The sequence below is a fragment of the Sylvia atricapilla genome, chromosome 1 (assembly GCF_009819655.1).
Source record: "Sylvia atricapilla isolate bSylAtr1 chromosome 1, bSylAtr1.pri, whole genome shotgun sequence".
Classification (NCBI taxonomy): Eukaryota; Metazoa; Chordata; class Aves; order Passeriformes; family Sylviidae; genus Sylvia; species Sylvia atricapilla.
The window spans coordinates 23,453,893-23,467,551 of NC_089140.1; the positions used below are offsets into that span (position 1 = coordinate 23,453,893).

Here is a 13,659-nt window from a genome sequence, read left to right on the forward strand (position 1 = left end):
CCACCCCTGGGGCAGTGGTACAACCCGTGGCCGGCCACTGTGGGCGCGGCATTTCCCCGCTGCCCGCCTGTGATTGGCTCTTTCCCTGCGGACCGCGGCTCCTCCTCCCCGCCGCACGGAGGGAGCCAATGGGGGCCGCCCCTGGCGGGGCGCGGTGGGCGATGGGAAGATGGCGTCCGGCAGCAGCGGCGGCCCGGGCGCTCCGTGCCGGCACCACGCGCAGTTGGGAGCCTGCGAATCGCGCGCCAAGTACCGCGAGGGGTGGCGGCCGCGCGCCGTGAAGGTGCCGGGGAGCGGGGGCGGTGTCGGGCGGAGCCGCTTCGGGTGAGAGGGCGGGGGAGGCCCAGCCTGCGCTGAGTCCCGCGGAGGGACAGAGAGAGGAAGGCCCTGGGCCTCGCCTGCTGCGCGGCAGGAGCTTCTCGTTACTGCAGCAGAACTGCGGGATTTGGCATATCTGTGTGCGCTCAGTGTACAGTGAGCTATAGCGGCACCTTAAAGGGCTGGCGTGAGAAAGGGACCGCTAAGGTTGGAAAAGACCTTTAAAATCATGAAGTCCAACCCGCACCTGTTCCCAGCCTCTTGTCAGGGCGTTGTAGAGAGCGATAAGGTCTCCCTGAACCACCTTTTTTCCATGCTGAGCCCCGCCCAGCTCGGTGAGCTGCTCCTCATCAGACCTGCGCTCCAGCCCCTTCACCAGCTCGACTGCCCTTCTCTGGACTGCCCTTCTCAGTGTCTTGCAGAGAGAGGCCCTGAACTGAACCCAGGACTGGAGGTGTGGCTTCACCTGTGCGGGAACAAGGTTTACCCCGTGACCGCACACAAAAGGCACATCTCTTTCACTATCACCGGCCTCCTGTAAAATTTCAAAGCCTCCTTCAAACTTCATGAAGTCTCCAAGCTATTAAGTTCTTTTATTTTTCCAAGTGTACACGGTGGGGCAGAGGACAGAGAGCCTTGTGCATCCACAGAGCTCTGGCCACTGCAGGCATCCAGCCATCACTGGGCACTGCATGATACACGCAGGAGAAACAGTATGGATGTCCCAAGTGTGAGAAAAATCTTACTTAAGTCTTTTCCTCCTGGACAAGAAAGAGGTTAGAAGGACAAACCTAAAAAAAAAAAAAAAAAAAAAAAAAAGTAGTGAAAGCATCAGGTTCCTTCAATCCCTTGTTTCCAAAAGAATGTAGGTGGGAGTAGGCTGCTACCGCAAGAAAACTTATGTGACCTGCCTGTGGCGACTGTTTTTTATAGTGGAAGTTTGAGAGTTGATTTCCAAAGCAGCTCCCACTTTGTCTAGAATATTTTTTTTTCAGAAACATATGTAACATCTGCAGTCTAAATGTTTGTGGTTTAGGTTGGTTTTTTTTTTTTTTTTTTAAAAACACCTCAGAATAAATTTCCTTTGATCTCAGGGATGAGCTGCTTAGGTGCCTGTTGTACATAGCAAGCCATCAAAAAGCTTTGCTTAGAGTCTGTTATGTGACACTCACTACACGAAGTAGAAGAGAATGGTTCGTTTTTAAGCTGCTGGGAGAAGACCTTGTTTCAGCATCCAGATTTTATCTGTGTTTCTCAAAAACTTAGGCTGTTGGATCACCGTGGCAAGGAGACAGCTCTGCTCACACAGGATTTGCCCCAGGGAATTGTGGTAATTGTTTTTTAATTCCCTGTGTGGAAAAAAGCAGTTTTCCTCACCTGCACGACTTCTCTGCCTATGAGGAAGACTGGTTTTTAAATGGTTTTTTTCCTGTATTGTTACATACATACATACATAACAGATTACAAGTACATCTTTCATGGAAGTTGGCCAGAGACTTAAGAGATTTTCCTCAGCGACTGGCAGTAGCACTCTAACCTTGTGGAGAAAAGTCAAGTCTCATCTGTGTTTTGCTATGCATGAGAGGCTTGAGTTCAACTCTTGCTCAGTGATGAAGCGGTCCCAAATAACCGTGTGCCTACTGCCCTGCAAAACACACTTCATAGGGGTTTTCAGCATCCTGAGAGGATTTGGAGAACAACAGAAAACATGGAGAAAATGCCTGCCTTTTGCAATAAAGCAAGAATGGTAATGTTTTTGAATAGTCTTTTTGTTTTTTGTTTTTTTTCCAGGTTTACACTATCAACTTGGAATCTCGCTATTTACTGATACAAGGAGTTCCTGCATTAGGTGTTATGAAGGAATTAGTTGAACAATTTGCATTGTATGGTGCCATTGAGGAATATCACGCTCTAGATGAATATCCAGCAGAGCAATTCACTGAAGTGTATCTTATAAAATTCAAAAAACTGCAGTGTGCAAGGTATTGGACAGGACAATATCTGCCTCTTGCTGTCTTAATCTTTTACACCTTCTGTACTTGGAGTCTGTTAAGTTTCTTGAGAGTTGGGAGTAAAATCCTCAGTTTTGTTGATACACTTTAATTCCCTTCAGGGTGGCCAAGAAAAAAATGGATGAACGAAGTTTCTTTGGTAGTTTGTTGCACGTGTGCTATGCTCCAGAATTTGAAACAGTCCAAGAAACTAGAGAGAAGTTGCAGGACAGAAGAAAGTATATAGCAAAAGCAACAAATCAAAGAGGTTTGTGATAAAATTTCCTACAGAATCCTGATTAAATTTCCTGTAAAATTTTAATATTTTGCAGGGCTGGGTGGGGTTTTGGCTAAAGTGCCAATTAAAGAAAACACTTTTTACCTACCTATTTTAAAGGTGCTATAATGTGTTGATGCTGGCCAGATGCCAGGCACCCACTAAAGCTGCTCACTCACTGCCCTCCACAAACTGGACAGAGGACAGAAAATGTAACAAATGGTTGAGATAAGGACCAAGAGAGAGATCACTCATCAAATACTATTGAGGGCAAAACAGGCTCAACTTAGAGACATAAAGTGAATTTATTACTAACAAAATCAGAGCAGGATAATGAGAAGTAGAATAAGCCCTTATAAACACCTTCCCCCCACCCCTCCCTCCTTCCAGCTCCACCCCCTACCCCAGCAGTGCAAGGGGTCAGGGAATGGAGGTTATGGTCAGTTCATCACCGGTGGCTTCTCCCAGTGCTCAGGGAGAGGGGCTGTTCCCCTGCTGCACCGTGGGGTGGGTACAGAGACAGTTCTCTGGGAACCTCTCCAGTGTGAGCTCATCTCACCAGCACCAGCTCCCTGTGAGCTGCTGACCCGTGAGCCCATCCCGTGGGGAACAGTCCTCCCCAGGCTGCTGCTCTGTGGGTCACTGCCCCACGGGCTGCACTCCTGCAAGGACAGGCTGCTCCAGCCCGGGAGCAGGGCCCCTCTCTCCATGGGCCTCCCACAGGGTCACAGCCTCCTCCAGGCATCCACCTGCTCCGGTGTGGGGCCCTCCATGCGAGGATCCCTGCATGCTCATGGGGCTCTCCATGGCCTGTATGAGAATCCCTGCATCCCCATGGGACCCTCCATGGCCTGCAGGGCACAGCTGCTTCACCATGCTCTGCACCACAGCCTGCAGGGGAATCTCAGCTATGGCACCTGGAGCACCTCCTGCCCCTCCTTCTGCACTGCCCTGTCTACAGGGCTGTTTCATGTTCTCACTCTGGTCTTGTCTGGCCATTGTTTCAACTGCACAACCACTTTTTATTTTCCTTCCTAAATCTACTACCACAGAGGCATTACCACCATTTCTCATTGGCCTGGCCTTGGCCAGTGGCACATCCGTCTTTGGAACCTACCAGGGATTGGCTACAGAAAAACCAATGCAAACCCAATTACAGATGCATTTTAAGTATGTTTACAGGGAGACATCTCTCAATATTTAGAGAACTAACTCCTTTTCAAAGTAATTTTTTGGCTTTAAGACTAAAATAATGAAATACTTAAGCTTTAATAATGAAGTACTTCCTTCACTTTTTGTTTTCTTTCAAACATTTACCAGAAATTTAAAGCACTGGCAGGAAATCTGGGATCACACTTTGACCTTTCTTCCAGCCTCCTCAGGCATGCCAAAGGGACAGTTCTAGAAGGAAGATGACTATATCAGAACCTTCAAAAAAGTTTCTCCAGCCCACATCCTTGCACAGGGAGCATGTTAAGAATGGTCTGTGTTTACAAAGGCTCCTCTCCTGCAGAGTTCCCAGGCAGTGCTGAAGGCTAGGCAGGCTGAGGAATAAGCAAATTGCTGAGCATAAGTTTCTCCTTTCTTGTGCTCACATACTTGGGTATCATTATTCATTGTGTGAGGATTTCTAAAGGGAGTAAACCCACTGATTTTTAACATCAAAACATCTGAGTTTTTTCACCAGCAAAGGCACTAGACTGGAAAACTGGTTTGAAAGTTCAATTTGTTGTATTTGAAGCTTAAAAAAAATCACAGAAAGGTAGCTGGGAATCAAATTCAGTGGTATTGTTTCTGCATTTACATAAATAGTTTTGTTCTTGGGTGTTAGAACTAATAATGAGATGAAATAGTGAAGGTGCTTCTTTGTTGTTGTTTTAAAGATTGCTTTGTGTTAAAGAAAGTAGAAGGCCCTAAGAAGACAGCCTCAAAGAACTCTGAGCATGACTGTCCATGGAATACATCGGGATCACATGTAGCCAGTAACTGGGATCCATCCTCCTTTACAAGTTCTCCTGGGGTATCCCACAACACAGCATATCCATCTGGGAATCAAAATCAGAGCCTGTTAACATCTCCACACTATGATAACAATTGTGCTGAAATTTCTGGATACTTTGGTCATAACACATCTGTAACTCCAAGTGTCCATCCAGGAGGACATACTCCACCAGCTTCCCTAATGCATCCAAGAATGGTTCCAGCTTACAATGGCATTGACAGGTTTATGCCTCGTACAACTCACCTGCAAGAACGTAAGAGGAAGAGAGAAGAAGGTAACAAGTTTTCCCTCATTGGAACAAGTGAGGACAATACTGAAGTTGTTATTGGTCCACAACTACCAGAAATACCTAAAGTGGATATGGATGATGAGTCTTTGAATACTTCAGCTACATTAATTAGAAATAAACTGAAAGAGGTATGAATTCTTAAAAGTTCTGATAGTTCAAATATAGGTGCTTGTTATCCATAAAAATAGTGACTCTCTGATTGCTTTATTCAGCATTTACTGATTACCAGTTTATCTGCCACTTAAAGCTAGTGCTCTTACTATTTAACTTTTCCACAGTCTAGAATATTAGTCAATTCTACCTCTTACACTGCACTTGAGAAAATGTCAGTGCGTGATCTTACGTGATTTTTAATAAACTACTTTTTTCTTTCCCCACATGTGAAGGCATGATAACTTTGCAGGTAGTTCTGATGACTCCAGTATGCTACTTGTATCTGGTTTCTGAAAGGAAAATAATGGAAGTCAGAGTTCAATGTAATTTTGCTCCAACATTTCTTACGCCATTAAAAGCTGTACAGAATCACTAATTCTGTGCTGAGAAGCATGTGTTAAGCTATGTATTCTTTTATGGAGAATATTAATCAATTAGCAGGTCAGACATTCCTGATAAAACATTTCCTTTATATTGAGATGTGAAAAACCTCCCTTGACTAACTAGACTGATTTGAAAGTGCGTATCTCATAAATAAGCACCCTTTATATTACATGCATTTCTAAAATACATGTCAAAATGCACATTTCTACTTTCCCTTTATTTCCTGAAATAACTGAGTTTATAAAGTATATTAAAGCTTGCTTGAAAGCAATTCTGTTGGGAAGAAGGGAGATGGCATATGTAATACTTTATCATTTACTATCTGAAATTAGTTTGTGTAGTTAAATACAAAAATGGTAGTGCTAATTCTTCTAAGTTTTACCTCTTTTGTATATAATGCTGCCTTTGGTGTTACTTTTTTCCTCAAGTCAGCAGGAAAATGCAGTACAATTGTGATGATAGTAATAAATCCTTCCCAAATACTCAGATCTTGGAGATGTGGCCTTACTCTAAAATGAGCATTAAAAAAGTAATGTTTACAGGTTACTAATTTTTTTCCCTCTAATTTAGGTAGCAGATTCTGTTTCAACGTCTGTGGAAAAGCCAGAGAGCAGCTCAGCCAAACCACTTGTAAAGCAGAGAAGAAGAATATAGATACTGCTGGCAGCATCTTCCAACAGTCCTTTTGTAAAGAATATAGCTTAAAATATTTATTTTTTATGTAAAAAATAAAACTTCCTTTATACTGTATTTCCCAGTGATTCCCTGTTAAAAATTGTATCAGTTTGTTACTTGGAATAAAGAAACCAATATACTGTATTATTGTTGCAGTGTTGTCCTGTGTACCTCGTATTGTAACACATTTTATAACTCACACAAGAACTCTATTTAGGTAGAGTTATGGAAGTAAATTCATTTATTCAATAGCTTTAACAGCAAAGGAAAACTGAAGCTTAGGAGTAACTTGAAACTATTACTGTTTTTACTGTATCATGAAGAATGGTAAAGATGAAGACCCCTTTTTAACAGTATTCAGCAATGGATTTGCAACTTGGAGTTACTATTTAGGAGTTGCCCGGAAAATCTTCTGTTCAAATGAGACAGTGCTCTGTTAAAAAAAAAAAAAAGGAAAGCAGTTAATTTTCAGTTAACTAAAGGATTTCTATTTCATCAGAAAAGGTACTGAACCGAAAGGTACTGAACTGAAATGTGTATGCAACAAAGACTCTCTTGCTTTTTAGCTTAGAAAAGGTAAATCCATAGCATTCCTTGTGTCATCACTGGCAGAGCTGCCACAACATTCAAAGTTGTAACTGCTCAGCAGTAGGAGAGTGTCACCAAGGAGTGATCTGTCATGGAGGGCAAGAAGGCCCAACTGCTGAATGAGACAAACTGGATAGAAACAGGAAGGCTAGAGATTGGGATGTGGGATGACAATGTAAAGAAATTTCCCTAAGTGATGAGATTCATATCTGCAGCATTGTGTTGCAACAACCCTGAAGTGGGAGTGCTCAGGGGCCACCTTTGGGAAGCAGAATTGGCACTGAGAGTATGAACCCAGCACTGGCCAAAGATGCCCCATGCTGACATTCACAGGATTGGTGCAAGTGTCTGTAAGGAACTGGCTTGTGCAGGTTTTTTTGAGCTTAAGGTAAATGTACCTTTATGTCTGGCAAACATGGTCCAAAGGCTTCTAAGAGAAGTTTTTCCTCTCTGACTGCTTTTTCAAAGTCCGCAAAAGAAAGCTTGCCATCGTGGTCATAGTCCTGCAAAAGGAAGGGAACGCTTCAGCAAAGGATTTTATTGGTTGTACTTTTGTTTAACAGGTGTTTAAAGAACATGGATTCTAGTTTTAGTTTGATTTGCAAATTGGGGGTCATCAGTTTCTGCTCAGAAAACATTTGTGTGACTTGTCTCTACCTAAGGCAGAAAGGGTGGGATTGAAAAATTGAAAAGATGGGCTTAAATAAAGGGAGTTGGGATGCAAGACCTGGTTTTAAGTGAAAATTTTTGACCACCACCATGGAAGGGGAGAATATGTATCTTGATTTGATTAAAATACTGACAGAAAGTCCCTAGGTGATCTGATACTCTAGATCAAGCACTGCAAGACAAGCTTCACATTAATAACCTTGAGTTTAGCGTTTTAATAGAATATATAAATTGGATAAAGACGTTTCATGATCAGTTGATAAAACACAAATGTACTTAAAAAACGAAGCTACTGCAGATGCCTGTACTGATGGAATAAATGCAGCTTACGTTTCTGAGTTTTCCCCTTCTGATTGGGCTTTTGCTTTCACTGTGCATGCACAGATCTGTATGCATATATACACATGCTAATTTATACATAAAGTTTATAGTACATTCACATACTAAATTAATAGTTCCAAAAGAGAATACTGGACTGGGACTCATGTAAATAAGACACCTTATTTTGTTACCTCATAGAAAGGTTTTAAGTATTGGTTAATGAATGTTTGAAAGACCCTCAAGTATCACAGTAAGTAAGTACTTGCCATTTTCTTCAGTACTAAATCTACCAAGTCCTTAACTCCCTCATCAGGCTCTTCATCTGCTGGTTGTATGAGAAGGCTGTTTTTCAGCATTTGAAACATTTCCTCTCTTGAAATGTATCCATCACCATTCAGGTCATAAACAGCAAAACAGTCTTTTGAGATACAAATAAATTTCAAGTAATTACAAACTATAATCACATACCATTCAAGCTGTTATTAGAACAGACAGAAAGTGTGAACTGTGCATTGTACAGCATTATCAGTTGAGCCAAATGTATCATCTATGTGCTGAAACACTCCTGGCAAACATTTGTGACAGACAACACTGCATCACTACACACCAGTATCCTCTATACTGCTTACAGCAGGAATGTGCATTTTACTGTTTGTGGTTGTACTGACACACTGAATTACATCCTGGGCATATCCTAATGGTGTGACACCCCTGACCACTTTCCAGATTACTGATTACTGAATTTATATAATGCAGTAGGGATGGCTAATGCTGCAACCTAGGAACGATGGAAACAACATGCCGTCATTCTCCTTTCTCTATTGTGTTTCTTTTTCACCAAAGCACATGCCCTATTTTTTCCCTGCTGCTTAAAATTCTAGCGTTCTTGCTATTTATCTCCTCCATCATTATTGTGGAGGTTCCTATTACCATCTTAGAATTTTTCCATTTATGCTTCCAAGCTGAAGAACTGCTGGAGCTAATGCAACTGCTACTGTGTCCCCACTGTGCCAGTAAATGAATGTTGGCACTGGTCTTGTTTGGCTTGAGACTGTTAATTAGCCAAAACCATGCTAGAGATTCATTTGCTTCTTTCTAATTTTGTGTGGGAATACAAAAACATGTGTTTTGTCAAATATCTATGCTGTAGAATAAAGTCCAGTTTAAATGCAAGATTTTGTAAACAACAAAATAAGGTGGTGACTGTGGTAGCAGCAGTTTACACAGAAAAAACCCTCTGTCTCAGAGAAACCATTTTAGAACTCAGTTTCATTGCATTAAACTATACTGAAGAAAACTTTTCAAATACCAAATACTTTGTAAGAGTAACTACTAAAATACAACAAAAACAGTGTATTATTTGTTGTGATTTCAATTATTATTACTAAATATTATCACACAGTTCAATCTTACATTTCATCTTCTCTTCCAGTGTCCCCCGAAGTAACACTGCTAAGCCTTCCACCCATTCCACCACAGTGATGCAGCCATCGTTGCTTCTATCAAAAGTGCTGAACACTACGAAGTGTATTAGACACATTTTAAATTTACGTGATAGGGAAACACAGAAAAGGGATGTTTTCTTAAATTCAGTAAAATTAGAAATTATCTTTCTTCTTAAGATGTTTGTCTGCTTTCACCAGGGTAAGATTACCATTCTTGACTCTTAAGATGTAACAATGAAAGGGATTCTGCCCCTCAGTTTACTGATCTTCCACTCCAGAATCCTGCCTGGTAAGATTTTGTTTGATCTGTTGCCTTCCTGACTTAAAACAACTACAGGAAGTATGCTTCCATGCAGATGTAAAGCAAATAAACTGATATCCCTTAAAATAAGGGATAATTCTGCATACAGATTAAGATTTAAATTACTAGGTTTTGTCTGGAAAATTTTGGACAAAGAAATTCTATTACATATAAATAAACCTATATATAACATGTATTAAATATACAAAGAAAAATAACCTCCCATCTGTCATGTAACAAAATATTTTTCTTTTCCCTTCCCTAAGCAACTTTCACAGCTTCACTGTTCATACAGCCTGTAATACAGTAATTCAAATCCAAGATGGAATTAAAAGCATTCACTAGCATCTATAATAATTTGTATTTTAGAATATTAATTAGTAAGTTAGCTGAAGGAACAACCCTGCATGCAAAGCCCAGAATTTTTCACTTAGAAGATGATAGGTTTGCTTTTGCAAACTGAAACCAGCCCGTTTGCATGTAAGCATCAAAATAATTTTAAAGAATGTGTAAGGTAATGTGAGTTATCTTCCAAGACACACTTGACCTGCTGCATAAAATTGCAACAAGTTTTTGTTTCATGGCAGGTAAGTAGCTCTCCCGCTAGAGAATGGAGGAAGTTGAACCAACGAGGGGCAGCCCAAGACGAAAGAATGTCACTCATGCCTGCTCTGCATACTCCTCTAGACACCTCTGCATCAGAGATCATTCCTTCGACTTTCACAAGTGCCTTGCAAACGTGTCCCTTGTTACCAATCTGTGAAATCACTGTTATTTTCAAGGGGTTATTTGGCTCATTACTCTCACCTCCTTGTACTATCTGCCCAGGCCCTTCAATGCTGTTCACAAAGCCTCTATTCCCAAAGCTATCCGCTGTAGCAGAATGCCATCCTGGGACTGCCATCCTGGGACTTCTCGGCCTGAGCTAGAGCTGTCGCCCGGCAGCGACCACAGCTCCCGGGGCAACCACCGGAGAAAAGAGGGAAGCGACGCTGCCCTCTTCTATCACGACACTACAGCGGCTGCGACAGAAACAGCCACAGGGCAGCACAACTGGCTGGTGTGCCTCGAACTGGAGCGTGAGCTCTCCTGAACTAAGTGAAAACTGTACCGCATAAAGAAAGAAATGAGATCCTTTTCTCAACAGCTCCCGGGCATTACTGCCCCTTTTCCGTCGCGGCGGGGACGAGACGGCGCTGTTTGGTGCGGACACACCCGTGGGGTGGGCAGTGTCCTGCCGAGCCCTCCCGCGGTGCTCAGGGCTGTGTGGCCGCCTCACCTCGGTCCAGCACCACGTCATCCGTCATGCCGAAGGCGCTGTGCAGGGTGTCTCGGAACACGGTGCGGTCGAAGCCGGCCCCAGCAAACTGGCTGCTGGACCTGGCCACCAGCGTGTCGAAAAGGTTGATCAGACATTCCACTTCGCTTTTGTTAACTGCCCGGCCCAAACACAAGCGAACACAGGTTGTAAGTTAAGCTGGTAAAACACGAGGCAGCCACAGGGACACGCCGGGGCCCTGCCCCTTACAACCCCCCCGCCCTACCCGCTGTTCCCAGAGGGGCGCCAGGAAAGTGCCTCCCATGGGAGGCGAACGGGGCCACAGAGATGAGCACGGGAACAACGGGGAGCGGCTCCTGCAGCCCGGGGGAGACTCACAGTGCTTGGCGGATCGGGTCAGCGAGTCCACCAGGAGCTTCAGCCCCTTCCTGCTCATGGCGGCCGCAGCCCTGGCAGCCGCTGCCCCGGCAACGCGGGGGGCGGCCGCGGCCTCGCCGTGCCGCCTCGGACATGAACACACAGGCCGAACACAGGGCGAGTCTTAACGCGCCTTCAAAAAACGTGCAGTCGTAAAAAATAACTGCATTTCCAATTTCTAAACGTGTTTGTGGAGAAGAGCTAGAAGTTAAACGCAACATACAATAGTGTTTGTTCGTCTGTTAGAAGGCAAAAATATAGAAAAACCACTCTTATTTCGACATTGCTAGTTTTCTAATTCGTCCCTCTGGGTGTAGGGTGCCACCCAAAACCCCCCTCACGGTCTCGGCATGGGCACACCCGGAAAGCTGAAGGGCTGAGACCGGCCTCCACCTTTCCTTCAGGAAAACGGGCATGCGAGAGCAGAGTGAACGCATTTGTTAACGTATTAAACTGAGGCAGTCCCCCTTTCAGGACTGAAGCAGCTTTGCTGAGAACTGACAAAGCCCATCAGGCCCTTAGGCAGCTACAGCCCTTTCCCAAGCAAGACAGCAGCACGGGAAGCCTACAGCTGAGCAGAACAGATAGTTACAGTCACACAATTAAAATGACACACCAGCTTAGGTATTTGGAAGACTGGGTCTCATTTCCATTTTTATTTCTTTCTGTGGCAGGTGATTGTGTAAAAGTCAAATAGGGTATCACAGGACAGAGCATTTATGCTATGGTTCATTACAGGTTCTTTTACCAAAACTGCAACACCACGACTTAAGAAGAAAACAACCCCAACAAAACTAAACACAAACCCCAAATCAAACCCCTCTGTTCACTGCGTATCACCTTTATTTTAACCTCACTGACAAGAATGTCTAGAATTGGTAACATCAATCCCGAGAGTATAAAACAGTTGATGAAAATATTACTATTGTTTAGATGCACATTGCTGCAACTCAATGGTTGTATTTTCCCAGGAACTTGAAGACAATTCCTCTGTACAACGGCAATATGAAATCATCTTTCTCCCACAGATTTTAGTTATGGTTTGCAGACTAATAATCAATGTCTTAGAAGTCCTGAAATTCTTGGAAACACAGTATTTGAAACATCCATATGCAATAGAGGTAAGTTCTAAGTTAGCACCTGTGCAATGGAAAAAAAGGGATAGATCAAAAATACAGTCTATATTTGACTACCTGGGATGGATGGGCATTTGTTAAAGGCTAACAGAAGGCCCAGCAATCAGTATTTCAATGGAAGATTTAGTGAGAATTTAATGTAAACCAAAATCAAGTGGTTGCTCGTATTTTCTTGTGGGCACATTTAATTTAAAAAAGCTTTTTAAAAGTTATCCAAAGCAACTAAACTAAAGTAAAACAGCTTTATGACTTAGGTCAACATTCTGTAGCCCTCAAGTACAAAAATATAAATACAAACTGTTTAAACAGTATCTTTAATGAGATTCTGGCAGTAGTATTTTATCTAACAAGACACGTCACATAACAGATCTGCCACTGAATTTGCTTAGAGTAAAATCAGCTTCAATATGAAGCTGTTAAGGTATCAAAACCCTGCTTTTTACATGCTAAATAACTTCAGCAAGTGTGCACTTAAACACAGCAATGAACATAACTATAACTAAATACATACATGAAGATCTGCATGTGAAATGTAATTCACAGAACTGGTTACAACAAATGATTATCTGCATTTTGTTAATTTAAAAATGGTACAAATCATGCAAAACAATTCTAAAGATAATGCAAAGAAAGCTACCAGTGTTTGCAAGAAGTTTTCAATTAAACCAAAATTACATTAAATGAAATATGCGTATTTACTAGCAAAGGTCCATTACTATTTCGAAAAAGCAGAGGTAAGATCTTCAGGTTTTGACTGTCAGTTATACTGCAAAATGTCATTGCTCTTGCTTAATGCCGAAGCACATGCTTGGAAGCTCAAAACTGCTCATTCAGGCAAGTCTGCTGACAATAGCTCTAGCTTCCCAGGAATGCAGAGATGCATGGATTAAAAGTAGCAGAGATTTGCAAGAATCAAAGGCACCCTATTCAGGTAGCCAAAATGATAGCATTCCCTTTCTCATAAGCATGGAGACCGTAATGGGGCAGATGATACACATTTCTATACAAAGGCAGCCTTCTAAATGTTATCATTAGTTTTCCATTAGCAGACACCAGCTTGTAGTAGTTTATGCATAATATTAACCTGCAGGATGAACCTGGGATTTAATTTGTCCTGATTTACAAATAAAGACTATTACTAATGCTTTAAAAGACTATTTTTACTATCTAAAAAGTTTAACTCTTATTTTCCAATATTTTACACCTCAGCTGGCCTACCATCTCATATTGTCTCAAACATCTAACACTGCTTACTGGAATTTTATAAAAGTTGTACCTCATGTATTAAGCAGCAGGCAATAACAATGGTGTTTCCCAGCATAGCTGCATCTGGCTGGCTACTGAAAGATTAGGAGTATTTCTAAAACACAGGAAAACTCATGCAGTTTTTTAAAGTTTGCTGTCATTTCACAGT

The 13,659-nt window shown here is 42.3% G+C and overlaps 2 protein-coding genes across 3 annotated transcripts in view; one reads left to right on the top strand and one right to left on the bottom strand.

Moving 5' to 3' along the window:
• Positions 1 to 148: 148 nt before the first annotated feature.
• Positions 149 to 13,659, top strand: part of RBM48 (RNA binding motif protein 48) — a 241,495-nt gene continuing 227,984 nt past the window's right edge. Inside the window, exons 1-5 of one of the 2 annotated variants that reach the window (XR_010743440.1) lie at positions 149 to 283; positions 2,110 to 2,300; positions 2,432 to 2,577; positions 4,470 to 5,005; positions 5,985 to 6,135. Coding sequence is in view for 1 of the 2 variants with exons in the window: in XM_066317355.1 (XP_066173452.1) it covers positions 170 to 283; positions 2,110 to 2,300; positions 2,432 to 2,577; positions 4,470 to 5,005; positions 5,985 to 6,068 (1,071 nt within the window). In the remaining variant the exon portion in view is untranslated. Of the gene's footprint in view, positions 284 to 2,109; positions 2,301 to 2,431; positions 2,578 to 4,469; positions 5,006 to 5,984; positions 6,547 to 13,659 lie in introns of those variants that run through there. The other variant, XM_066317355.1, reaches the window with a different exon arrangement.
• CLXN (calaxin) lies at positions 6,308 to 13,577 on the bottom strand. Its single transcript, XM_066317385.1, has 7 exons — positions 11,726 to 13,577; positions 11,071 to 11,287; positions 10,693 to 10,848; positions 9,081 to 9,185; positions 7,934 to 8,085; positions 7,076 to 7,180; positions 6,308 to 6,522 (listed from the first exon to the last, which is right to left on the bottom strand). The coding sequence occupies exons 2-7, from the start codon at positions 11,126 to 11,128 to the stop codon at positions 6,475 to 6,477; spliced, it is 624 nt and encodes a 207-aa protein (XP_066173482.1). The 5' UTR covers positions 11,129 to 11,287; positions 11,726 to 13,577; the 3' UTR covers positions 6,308 to 6,474.